General features: G+C 37.9%; 1 protein-coding gene and 1 long non-coding RNA gene across 7 annotated transcripts in view; one reads left to right on the top strand and one right to left on the bottom strand.

Annotated features, from left to right (window-relative positions):
• Window positions 1–13,757, top strand: part of LOC125453269 (uncharacterized) — a 30,739-nt gene that overhangs the window by 5,915 nt on the left and 11,067 nt on the right. The gene's annotated exons all lie outside the window — the stretch shown is intronic.
• ppme1 (protein phosphatase methylesterase 1) overlaps window positions 7,968–13,757 on the bottom strand; it is an 85,578-nt gene continuing 79,788 nt past the window's right edge. For 5 of the 6 annotated variants that reach the window (XM_059646762.1, XM_059646761.1, XM_059646758.1 and 2 more), the window contains 6 exons: window positions 11,346–11,502; window positions 10,277–10,388; window positions 10,124–10,168; window positions 9,653–9,717; window positions 8,925–8,992; window positions 7,968–8,223 (listed from right to left, as the gene is read on the bottom strand). In XM_059646762.1, the coding sequence (XP_059502745.1) occupies window positions 8,205–8,223; window positions 8,925–8,992; window positions 9,653–9,717; window positions 10,124–10,168; window positions 10,277–10,388; window positions 11,346–11,502 (466 nt within the window). In that variant the 3' untranslated portion in view covers window positions 7,968–8,204. The remainder of the gene's footprint in view (window positions 8,224–8,924; window positions 8,993–9,652; window positions 9,718–10,123; window positions 10,169–10,276; window positions 10,389–11,345; window positions 11,503–13,757) is intronic. The other variant, XM_059646759.1, reaches the window with a different exon arrangement.

Raw genomic sequence — 13,757 nt, 5'->3', positions numbered from 1 at the left:
CCGCAGAGCTGAATATCCTCCTGATCAGTTCAGAAAAATTCTAGTTTGCTGTAAAAACAAATGGAGATATAACAATGTTCATCATTTGTCCTAATTATGTTCTCTTCTGTGGTTTTTTTGAAAAGATTCTCATAAATCCAGACCAAGTTATTTCCATTTCTGATACCCTTTCAGGCATTCAGCAACAAACTAGGAAAGGTTTTTTTTTAATGTAGAGTACTTTCCATAAATTGTATGCAGCTATTAGACGATAGATAGTGTTTCCAGTGGAGATGGAAAAGTTAAGAAGTCTCCATACTTCCACAGGTAGCATTCTCGGTATAGGACCACCAATCTACACATTACGCTACAATTTTACTGCGAGATTAGGACAAGGAATCAGTCTACTTCAGCCAGAATGGACAATCAAACTCTGAATTCTTGGTATCAGAGATAATGGGAACTGCAGATGTTAGAGAATTCCAAGATAATAAAATGTGAGGCTGGATGAACACAGCAGGCCAAGCAGCATCTCAGGAGCACATTGTGCTCCTGAGATGCTGCTTGGCCTGCTGTGTTCATCCAGCCTCACATTTTATTATCTCTGAATTCTTGGTATTGTTCTGAACCACGTGCTATCAAACTGGTTTCTGTTTTTGTAATTAAACATGGTACTAAAGTTAGTCCCTATTGATGGACACAAAGTCACGTACCATTAATATAGTACATATGGAGATAAAGCACAAGCAACTACGCATATAGAAAACACCATGGAGCACAAAAGCTGATGTTTCGGGCCTAGACCCTTCATCTCTCTGATGAAGGGTCTAGGCCCGAAACGGCAGCTTTTGTGCTCCTAAGATGCTGCTGGGCCTGCTGTGTTCATCCAGCTTCACACTTTATTATCTTGGATTCTCCAGCATCTGCAGTTCCCATTATCACTTATAGAAAACACCATTACTGCTTTTGGTATTGATAATCCTAATTCTACCTACTGTAATGGCTCTCTGCCATTGTAACATCTCTCCAGGGAAAATATTGCATTGTTCAATGTACAGTTCATACAGTACCACCCATATTAATGCTCTGTATATTGCATTCCATTAATGCTGTGCCTAGAGACAGGTCTGTGGCTCGAAACGTCAGCTTTTGTGCTCCTGAGATGCTGCTGGGCCTGCTGTGTTCATCCAGCCTCACATTTTATTATGTGTGGCTCATTGTCTGCTTTTGCTTCATGTTGAACCATTTTCCTTGGCAGTTTTTGTCAACAGGAGCTTGTCATTTCCTACCACACTCAGGGACAGTGCAAGGAGCCAGTTCCCATGTCTACCTCAGACAGTATGGGAATTGAACCCACGTTGTCAGCAGCATTCTGAACCACAGGCCAAATGAGCTAATGAGAGCCATGGAGTTTGCATATAGAAACTTCAAAACAAATGTTTTTCTTAAAGCAGGGCATTAATAACTTTATGGTTTGCAAATTCTTTGGTAAAGAAATAAAAACAGTGGGAAGTAGCCAAGCCTATATACACACATTGAATTGTACAAAATATCCTAACAGTGAGTAGTCAATCGGTGTAGTTAGTACTTGGCCTTGGTCCTAGAATATATTTTTTGTCTTGTCATGTTCCATATTTTTGTTCTCTTGAAAGATTCTTGAAAGATTACTAACAGTACAGCTGACGTCTCTATAGCTGCTTTCTTTGATATCCTAGGATGCAGCCCATCAAATCAGGGTTGGTTCCATTCATTTCTTTGGAATTTTCTGTCTACTGGTAACTACCGTAGTTATTTTCACTCCCCCTTTAGCTCCTTGATTTTTTTTTGGAATGCATTAATGTCTTCTACCAAGATAAATAATGCAAAATAATTTATCAACTTCTCTGCTATTTTGGGTGCCCCATTGTTCAAACAATTGATAACGGTGACCTTAATTGCGCAAGAGGAAAGGTAAGGAAAGAAGTAACAAAGAAGCTGCATTTGCTTTCCAAATAATCAGGAGCTGCTTGCCTCTATAATAATAAAACATTGACATTCAGCAGATGATAAATTCACCAAACGCATAAAATTCAGTTACCGGCCTTTGCCATCCTTTAGCCATTTAATCATTATATAAAGTAGAAAAGGGTTACTCCTAAATGGTTATCTTTCAGTAACTAATGCTTCTTTACTCAAATGCTCACTTAGTTGCTCACAAGGATAATGTGAAAATGTTGGGGATGGGGTACAGGCTGCACTGGCTGAGATTACCGTGAAGGACTCTCCTTCTCAACCTCTCCCCGCCCCTGGGGCAGGGTAACCTTCAGGTTAAATCACTACCAGTTGACGCTCTGCAATGAGAGAGCAGCCCTATGATCTGCAAAGAACTATGGTAACTTTACTTGTAAATTTAAAATATGTTGCCTTTTCCAAGCCCAAATGTACGTATGTTGTAAAAGGAGCCAATTTACTCAAGCTTTCAGCTTAAAAATGATCTTTTTTAAGATACTGTTACATAAGATAATAAAATCTATTACAGATACACATAGATTTGCTTTTCATCCCCTCTAAAATGAGATACAGACCAGTTTTAGGTTTATCCATGAAAAAGATTATGAAACGTGAATGTTTAGGTGGGCAATTCCAGGAGCAATAACTGAGGCATTTGAAAAGGTTTGGAGATTCTTGGTTCTGTTGTTCACTGAATTACGTTTGCCCGGTTTCCTTTAACGGTAGCGTTTCTGATTTGACTTGTTTTCAGTGGTTCCATGGATACTTTATTGTCTTTTAAGCTGCACACATGGGAGTGCCTAGTGGAAATTTGCAAGTGTCACCTTCTACAGGACACTTTAGCATTGTGCAACTTGAATCCTGAGCCTGATTAAATAAACCTAAGATGCTATTAAATCTTTAATCAGTTGGAAGGTTTTAAGTGATTAATATGTACATGTAAATCCCTGAATTCATTTCAAGTCACTGCCCTGAGGGAGCTAAAGGTTTAACTGATTAAAGATGTAACAGCATCTTAGGTTTATTTAACACATTGTCATCAGTGGTGTGACCCTTTGATCTTTGACTTATAAATTCCTTGACCGATACCACCTCTCTCACTAACACGTGAAGAAGCGAGGCTCCACAAATTTGTGTCTTCAAATAAACCTGTTGGATTATAACTGGTGTCGTACGATTTCTGAACTTGTCCACCATCTGTGGGAGAGATAACGGGAACTGCAGATGCTGGAGAATCCGAGATAACAAAGTGTAGAGCTTGATGAACGCTGCACCTCCCAGTTGCAAACCATTTCAACTCCCCCTCCCATTCTTTAGATGACATGTCCATACTGGGCCTCCTGCAGTGCCACAACGATGCCACCCGAAAGTTGCAGGAACAGCAACTCATATTCCACTTGGGAACCCTGCAGCTTCCCGGACTGACCTATGCCCTCCCTACCTACACTCACCTCTACTGGCTCCATCCCCGCCTCTTTAATTTGTCTGTCCCCTCTCCACCTATCTTCTCCTCTCTCCATCTTCGATCTGCCTCCCCCTCGCTTCCTATTTATTTCAGAACCCTCTCCCCCTCCCCCTTTTCTGACAAAGGGTGTAGACCCGAAACATCAGCTTTTGTGCTCCTAAGATGCTGTTTGGCCTGCTGTGTTCATCCAGCTCTATACTTTGTTATCACCACCTGTGGGGTTTTTATTACTGCTACATAATTTATTTTCAATCCCTGTGACAGAGGATTCAACCTCTGTATACACCGTTACATTTGGTTTTTCAAGTGGGCTCCAGGTGATTACAATCCTTGCTAATATTTCCAATAAAAACCTACTAATTTCGCCCATAGAATTAAATGAGACTAAACTCCATCTAGTGGTTAAGGAAAGAATAACTCAAAAAATTCAAATGTTAGTTACAATTGTCAGGACTAAGTTCAAATATTTCAATTCACATTTTCTCCACCCATAAGAAATAAATCAATCATTAAAATAAACTCTGACAAAAACGAACAATTGAGAGCCAGTCCACAAGTTTTTTTTTATTTTGCTATTTACTACAAATCAGTGGCACAGTTACTGAACATGTTGTTTTGTAATTGAATACTGATGCACAATTCAAGTTTTTTACCCAGAATGTTTGACACCATACATTTTCTCCTTAAAAAACAAAATATTTTAGCTTCTGAAGTCCTTCAAACTCATGAAAATGTAATTTTATGGCAAGGAACAAGGAGGATTCTCAAGCAAAAACTGAAGCCAGATTGGTTGAATCAGAAATTAAATCAGTATCGTGCATTATTCAGTCTGTAATGCTTTAGCATTTGTTCCAGTGTACAGTTTTGACACTTAATAACTTTGAATCCTGTGGTGAACTTAGAGCTTTAACACTCTGTGCTTGTTTTAAACCATCAAGTAGAAGTAAATTGAAGCGACTATTTGCATTCAAATGTTTCTATTTCAGTCACTCAGAAAATACGAACAGAAAAATAATCAGGTACCTGCAAATCAAGTGCTTCAAGGGTAAAACTTTGAAATTTTCACTGAGACATTATTGAATTAAATTATTCAGCTCAATTTCTAAACTTCAGTATCATTGTTTACTTTCTTTTTGGCAAATCCCAGTCTAGAGCAGTTTCATATAAAGGCTATTGGTAGCTCCAGGTGATAGTGGCTTCAAATGTCCAAATTTAGTTACAAACAGTTGCAGATTCAGACATGTTAAGCATCCAGCTAAATCTACCACAGTAAATTCTATGGACATTAATGTACGGATTTGTACGTGGGTAGTGGAAAAAAAATGTTCAATGCTGGTCTAACCATGGTCACTAGCTGGCAAGGAGGCAGAAATAGCTCTCAAGACTGGTTTCAGGTCGTAATCAAAGATAGCCTGCCGACTGCAGTCAACTTTGAGATCCCCTACATAGTTCAAGTCCAATTAATTAATTACGTCCCCCAACACCAGGGAACAGGAGTGTGGAATGCCATGCACTGGACATCATCTAATCAACAGAAGCAGTGTCAACATATCCCTGATTTAAGTAAAGCACAGCTCACTTCAACTTGTTTGGGATCATATTTGACCTCTCTCAAAATGATGCTAATCCACAGATTTTATCTAGCCTTTCCATGATCAAAGTGCTTGTGCCATTTTTACATCATGGAAATTACAAACTATTTTCAGTACTAAGCCTAAAATTTGCCACTGGATTCACAATGTTACAACAAAAATCTAATTACAGCCCAAACATTATGAGGGTCAATAACAGTGCTTCAAAATATAAAAATTAAGCAATAAAAATGTGTTCTACGGCAAGTTCTTTCAGTAAGTCAAATCAAAACATACTCTTCCTAAATTAGAGACAGGCCTGGAAATATCAGGTCAAACAGCATCTGAGGTGGAAGGAAAAGAATTAATATTTCAGTATGTTGATCTTTTATCAGTATGGTGTCTCTCTCCAGACATGTGGCCTGACCGGTTAAGTATATCCAGCATTTTCAGTTCTACATTTAGATTTCCAGCATCTACAGTATTTTCATTTTGTCTGGAGAATGCCCCATCACACTGAATTCTCAAAAGTTTAGAAAAAAGTAAAGCTGACTTTAATAATTTCTAATTAGCCACTTCCTCAAAAACCAGCCTGTTTGTTGACTGTCAAATTTGCCATTCTAAAATGTATTTTTTCTCCAACAAAAACGTTATTTTGATCTATCATGTGGCTGAAACACACCGGGGTATATTTTCCATCACCGACAATACTGAAAGCAATAACTTCTACGAGGTAGATAACAGATTGAACAAAGTAAAATTAGTTCAAAGTAAACTCAATGAATACAAAAGGGTTCAGCCAGTAAAGAGTAATGAATTGGATGATCAGCCATGATCATATTGAATGGCACAGCAGGATCAAAGACCAGAACGCCCCATGCCTACTTCTATTTCCTACGTTTCTTTGTTTATGATTCTAAAGGGCTAAAGTAGGACTAAGACCAAAACACTGAAGAGGAGCCATACTGGACTCAAAACATTCATTCTCTTTTACCCCCTCCTCAGATGCTGCCAGACCTACCAAATTTTTCCAGTATTCTCAGTGTTTGTGTTTCTAATCTAAGAACAGACTGATGGCAAGAAGTTTCACATCTCTCAGAATAAATAAGTCAAAATTAGAAAATGCTAGGCAGAGCAGGGAAGCCTTCATGGGGAAAATGAGAGCAAAAGAGTTACTGTTTCAGGTCAAGTATCTTTTGTCTGGATAAAATACATTGAATAAACGTCCATGACAATAGTAGCAGTGAAAATGCTGGAATTTTTTGAGAAACTGCTCCTATAGGACGTCTCTGAGAATGAATTAGCTCCTGTACAAAGCTTCTGGTGAATGTATGAAAGGTTGGTCAAATGTCTTCTCCCAACTGCAAGTATTAGTCTGAAGACTAGGCAAAAAGCAGTTTCTACTCTCACCGCATTCTTTGATAAATAAGGGAAAACGTGACTCAAAAATGAAGGTTACAGGAAAAGGAACTGAAGGTTAGCAGTCACCCCTAATCAAGAACTATCAAAACGATACAAGGATTGCTAGTCAGGCTGCAGTTTATCTTTAAAACCAAGCATGCAAACTCAATGTGCCACCAAGTTTCTGGCAACTTGCAGAGTCTCAAAATAGGCACTAGGATTGTGATCATCACATTCAAGGAGTTCGATATATGTTCAGGGAAATGCTCCGGCCACTCTCAAAGTCACAGACTGCAATTTAGTGGCAGGCATACTTCAAGGAAAGGGGTTCATCAAGATCAGGGGAGGCTTGGTAGGAGCAAGAATTTGGACGCAGAAAGTCACTGCTTAAAATCATCTCTCGACTCCTCGTTCTGTCTCACTGCTGCTTTCTCCAACCATTGTATAAAGATATTGCATGTCATAATTTTTCAAATATACAAGGAGCCCAGACAGTTTTAGTAGTCTCTCAATACATTTAATTTCTTTTCCAATTTTGAAAAAAAAATGATTGCCATTATATGCAATAGTAAGTGGTCACAGTGAAGAACAAAATATTAGGAGATTGCATTCATACAAAGTTCCATAAAAGACCACAGACCTGAAATGTAATCTCTCCCTGACCTGAGTATTACCATCATTTGCTTTTTGGATTTTGAATTTACAGCAAGCACAGGATTTTGCCTTTTGCAGTTTTCCTGACGTTTTCATATTTAAATAACATTACGCATGAAAACTAAACAGTTTCAGACCACCAGCAGGTTTTGTCACACCACTTAAACATCAGATTAGACGAAAAATATGTCGGCTTTAGCAGAACCTGGATTTAAACAATGCTCAGGTAGGTATACTGGATCTGCTAGGCAAAAAAACACCCTCAATTCTATATGTCTAATGTGAAATTGATTGCAGTAGTTTCTCATTCACAGAATAACCACTCATTCAGAGACCTTCCCTGGTTAAGTCTGCATCACAGCTAGCAGCAGACTACAATATAATTTCTCTTGCTACTCATATCTTTCATCAGCTAATGTTTTCGAACAATAGTCTAGTGTAACATAGTCCAAAACACTGATCTTTATTGTATAAACAATTTGGATTACAGACCATTTAAAATAAAAACATTTTATTGTCACAAAAAAAGTGCAAAATCAGTTCTATGTCAATAGTTAAGGCCAATAAACTTTGATCCCAGAAGCGCACTTTGAAGTCAGTTTAAATTAGGTTAACTGTCAGTACATGTCTAAAGTTAGGAGTGTCTGTATTTTGAAGAAGACAATTTGACTTTTTTTAGGCTGTCCTGCATACTGTGCTCTTTTCCACTTGTTTCTTATTACCTTCTTTTTTAAATAAAGGAAATCCTAACCCAGTTCTAAAACAGACCCAAGTTTAACCATTGATATTATTGATGTTACAAACACGGAGTTCCAGAGCACATTTCAACTCCTAAGCAATTGCTGAACACATTTCTGTGTTCTACAGTAGAACATGTGCAAGAAAAAAAATACACTTTGAGTATGCAATCCCCTTTAATTGTTTTAATGTTTGAATCAGAAACAGGTTGCACTTTTCAGTCAGTCGTTCTGTAGTGCCCACAACTGGAGTTTCAATGAATCAATATAGATTTAACAGCACAAATGGAGTTCTGACATTCCAGCTTCACTGTATCATTCAGATTAGGCAGACGATGATACATGGATATATCTCAGTGGTCTCGATGCATATACAGTCGAAGTTGAGTTTGAAGGTTGTTGGATCTACTAAAAGTTGGGGTAACTGCTGAAAAGAAAAGGACATAAAATATATGGAGAACTATTCACATTTAGTGAGAGTGATATAAGCGAATGGCAAAAATTTCACCTGGTCAATATACACTGTCTATATTAGGAGTTTCCAAAATGCAGTTCTCAAACTACTGTAGGGTCATGGAACAACTAATTTGAATCATGACATTCCTCTCCTCCCCTGCAGCCATGTAACCATAAAGCAGACATTCAGACAGTCCTGGGATGGGCTCTCAGGCCCCCTGATACACATGCGCACAACTCTTTACTTCCTTGATCTGGTGGGCATGGCTTAATGGAATAAGCTTTGGCGCCTGTTTAATGTCTCTAACAGAGCCTTTAAATATCCTAATGTAGAAAGGTTAGAGGTTAACCTTCTAGAGACGTTCAAGATTTAAGGGTGATGGTAAAGTAGAAGGTATTTTGATGAGATGGGAGTAGGCAAGATTAAAATAACCATTACAAAAAGAAATCAGAAAAAAATAGGCTAAAATTGTTTTATATAGATTTTTTTTGAAGAAAAGGGTGTTAATTTCTTTGGAACTACTGGAATTAGTAAGGGTATGGAGAGTGAACAGGGGAGTAGGATTGGTTGAGGTAGCTTAAGGAAGAAAAATACCATTTTTATTTGAATGGTTTATCTCCATGCTTTAACCTATTGTTCCAATACCTTGTGCAGTCTTAGAAACACCTCACCTATGGATTTCACCCTTTGCTTCTGTAAACCTATTACGAATCATGAATGTTGCAACAGCTTCTGACACCTAGAAAAGAAATTGGAGGTGACATACTTTGATTGAATACGAAGAAAATTGAGGTTTGTGTTCTAGATATCACAACCATACTCATCCACTACATCAGATTATAAGCTTCTAAATATAGTTGGAAGTTAAACAAATTTCACCTAAAGTCTGGAAGGATTTTGACAGTCACACAAAAATAACAACCTGAAAGTATTGGAAAGACACAGCAGATGCATGTCTGTTCTCAGGAAGGCTTTTCATCCGCAGTGCCTTTCTCTTTACAGTTAATAACAGTTCACTTTTTTTATTACAGGCTTCTGCCGGTTATAGATTTTTTTTTTAAATCAACTTTGATCTGTCATGTCAAGTTTGTTAAAACAGTTTTGAAGAAATCGCATTTAATTATTCAGATCAGTAAAAATAAGTTATAACAAATTTTACAATATTATACTGATTATGAAAAATTACTGGCTGCTAAAATAAAACTCAACTGATTATTTTACTTGATAAAGCTTAAACCAACAAGGTCACAAAATGCTCTCTTACTTGCTCGGAATTGGAGATATTATGGGTCATTAATTCCACCACTAACTAAAAATATCAGGCTCAAAATGTGTTAAAATTTGACACCATTACTAAATCAGAGATTTCCTCTGAGGGAGGCAAAATCTCTCTGCTTACTTTGTCTGGGGCGTCTTCATGTACAGCATGGCCACATTGCGGAAGAACTTGCATCTGAAATTTTCCTGAAAAAATAAATGAGAATCATAATCACATTAGTGAATTACTTGTTGTCATTTCAGAATTTTTTTAAAATTGACTTCTGTGATGTGGGTTCCTCTTCACCCCACTCAGACAAAGGCTAAATTGTGATCAAGACATTAATTGATCAAAGTTAAAAATCAGTACTAAAAGGTATTCATGATGGAACCAGCTAGATATACTGTTTACATAGTACCAAAAGTAACAAAAGGTTGAAACAGAACTACTATGCATCAAATTTCACAAAGAGCAAAATGTTTTTAAATATGGAATTTACGTTAAACATGATAAGCACAGATTTAAAAATTACATTTGTTACTTAAACTAACATTTTGAAGCTATAGAATATAAACTTGCTGAAAATTAAAGATGAAAAGTTCATGTTACTACCTTGCATTTGACCAATTGTAAGATCTCGATCTAATCTGTCAACACCTGCAAAACAGAAAAAAAGGTAGCCACATAGTTTATTGAACTTATTTAATAAAACATATAAACATAGTTTCCAAAACTGAACAAAGGTAGATCAAGATGAAATTGTACCTGCTAGTAATAATAGTTTGGGGATTGGGCAGCCAAGAAAGAGGTTGGATAGCCCTTTAAACCATCCCTCCCAGTACTTCTCAGTTTTGGACAGCTCAACACGCCATGTGTACTGAAATAATAAACATTAAATAACACTGTTAGCTAATTGTTGAATAGCCCAGGCAGAGAAAGAAACAGTATTAATCCATCAATTCTGCAACAGCTAAAACAATGAATTCTCAGATACTGTACATTCAAAGCAAACATTTTGGAAAAATAAGCCAGAGTTTTGTAGGCAGTCTTGTGTTGTGATATTGCACCTTATGATATTGTTGTTACATATAATTCACCCAAAGGAAGAATGTATAGGTTATGGGGAAACAGCAGGTGTGGTGAGAATGACTGAATACTTTTCCGAACAGCCATCACAAGGCACAAAGGGCTGAATGGCCTCTAGCTGCGCTGGAACATTTTATTTCCATGAACAGGTTAAGAAGTCATTTTAACTCCCTGCTGGTAAATTTTCGGAGTGGGACCCTATAACGGGACATAACACCAGCGCTTTGTCGGAGGCTCACTGATGATGTTACCTAGAATGGTGACGAAACGTCTGAAAACTAACCTTCCAGCTCAGCGAGCAAACTCACATCCAGACCCTATAGCCACTTTGATGATGCAGAGTAGTACCTTTGCCATTAAATTACTGGGCAGTATTGTAGCCAGTAAGGATTTAATATCTTCAGAGGATGGCTGAAAAGGAGTAGTTAGGAGAGAGACAAACCGAGGAACAAAATATATTCAAGCATCCACATGGCCAGAAGAAACCTAAGTCAACAATAAAATCAACTACTGTATTCACTTAAACTAGAAAGCTTTACTTTTTGAAAATTTTGAAACTAAACTTGAATTTATCATTTGATTTTAAGAGCTGTTTACATTACAGGACACTTTTAAGTTCAAGGGAAAAACATGAAAAGGCTTGCAACTTTAAGAACAGGAATATTGTTACGTTCAAAAGGGTAGGAAAACAAGCAATAAAGCAAATGAATAGATGGCTTATACTTAAAATCCACAGATTATTGCTTACCTCGGTTTTATTTTCTTTCAATTTTTTACTTGATTCAGGTTCTTTCTCCTTCTTCACTGTCCCTTCTTCCTCCTCTGCCTCATCCTCTTCCTCTTCATGAATAGCAGTGTCCACAAAAGAATGGGAGCTCCCTGCAATGTTGATATCATCCTCACAACTTGAGGAAAACAATTCAGAATGAGTAAATAATTAACTTTTCTAGAAGTTTAATTATTTCCCCATATAAGATTCTTGTTACAATTTTATTAAAATTCTATTTGGAACTTTAGACTTAGTTCCCACGGATTACATTCGCCCAGCAATACAATTTAAAGTTGTGAATTTAGAATTCAATCAAAGCATCTATCCAGATTGTTTGAGATGATGTAAATTTGCATTGTAGTGATCATCTATACACAGTAAATAGATTGCTCAAGTCATTTCAGAGCAGCTCCCACCTTTGAGGTATTGGCAGTCCTACTATTCACCAACAGGATCTGAGCTCTGAAATCAGAAGATACAGGACATTTTCTGAAGTTTAAACAGAGACTGAGGGAACCTGTCAGAACGGATTTCTACTGGAATTTGGGATCTTTACTGTCCCATTAGAGTGCAGATTTGGAGCCTTAAAACCAACGGAAATTACCTCATTATATTTGTAAATTTTTGGATAGTGTTTAACAAGGATCCATTTTAAGTGAGGCATTATTTTCATAATGGTACTACGCAGTAAAAATACTTTGGCAGGAATAGTAGATGAGTTGATTATTATTTAAATAGAGAAGGACTACAGAATGCTGCAGCTCAGAATGATCTTGGGATCCCAGAGCGTGAATTACAAAAAGCTAGCATCCAAGTCCAGTGGATAATAGTGTAGGCAAAATGGAAAGGTTGCCTTTATTTCAAAGGGAATGAAGTACGTATGGAGGTTTTGCTAAAATTATGCAAGGTGCTAGTCAGACCATAACTGGAATACTGAACAGTTTTGGAACCCTTATCCAAGGAAAGATATGCTGGCATTGGAGGCTATCCGGGGCAAGATTCACTTTGCTGATCCTGGGTATGGACACATTTTTATAGAATCATAAAATCTCTACAGTGTGGAAGCAAGCCAATTGGCCCTTCGAGTCCACATTGACCCTTCGAAGAACATCTCCCCCAAACTCACCACCCCAACACCCTATATTTTTCCCCATGGCCTATTCACCTAACCTGCAAATGTTTGGACTGTGGGAGGAAATCGGAACACCCAGAGAAAACCCTGCAGACATGAGGAGGATGTGCAAACTCCATTCTGCCCAAGGGTGGATTCAAACATGGGTCCCTGGCGCTGTGCGGCAGCAGTGCTAACTAGTGAGCTACCATGCCACCATTTTCTTATGGGTAGCAGCTTAGTAGGTTTGGTTTGTACTCATTGGAGTTTAGAAGAATGAAGGAGATCTTAGAGAAACATATAAGATTCTTAGGGGATTCTTTGTCAGGGTGGATGTGGAGAGGTTGGGTCCCTTTGTGGGCAAGTCCAAGACTAGAGGGCATAGTCTCAGAGTAAGGGACCGCCCATTAAAGATAGATGAGGGAGAATTTTTTTCTCAGAGTGGTGAATCTGTGGAATGTTTTCAATCACATAAGAATGTTGAGACTGGGTTATTATGAACATTCAAGACCCAGACAGCCAGATTTTTAATCACCAAGAGAATCCAGAGTTATGGGGATAAAGAAGGCAGTTGGAGTTGAGGATTTCCAGATCAGCAATAATCTAGCCAAATGGTGGGATCTGATGGACCGAATGGCCTACTTCCATTCCAACACCTTGTCATCTAAAACTAGGAGTAGGGTTCTAGGATGATCCTAGATAATTTCTACTTTTTCGTTACATTACAAATTGGTTCATTAAACCACTTACGTTACCACCTCAACACTTGATCACTATGATCTTGCTTCAGTCCATCAATCCCCCTGCACTTATTGCTGCCGTCCATTTTCATGCTCATTTCTTCCATTAAAAAAAAAACACCAAAATCAGGTCTCCATACCTTTCACAGCAGCCTCAAATCATGAACGACATTCTCTCCCCTCAATCATTCTGCAGCCTTTGACATGGCTGATGACAGCATTCCCCCACCATAACTCTACTGCATTCTGTAGCTTAGTTAGATTGTTTTATTCTACTGTCACTTATTACTGGAACATAACCTTTGTAATTACTACCCACTATGTATCTTCATTCTAGAATTTTTCCTTGGCACCCTCTTCTTCCACAAAATAGTTTCCACAATAGCATTCACCAAGTGTCAGCATCTAAATGCAAGCCAATGACACCCAGCTGTACCTCTTTTCCTAATCTCTTGGCTACTGCACGTAAGCTGTATAATTTTTGCTCTGTATCAGTAGTCAAGCTGCAGTTAGACATTAGGAAGGCAGCTGAAACAATTG

This window comes from Stegostoma tigrinum, chromosome 6, assembly GCF_030684315.1.
Source record: "Stegostoma tigrinum isolate sSteTig4 chromosome 6, sSteTig4.hap1, whole genome shotgun sequence".
Taxonomy (NCBI): Eukaryota; Metazoa; Chordata; class Chondrichthyes; order Orectolobiformes; family Stegostomatidae; genus Stegostoma; species Stegostoma tigrinum.
This window is presented reverse-complemented; position numbering and strand designations above follow the sequence as displayed.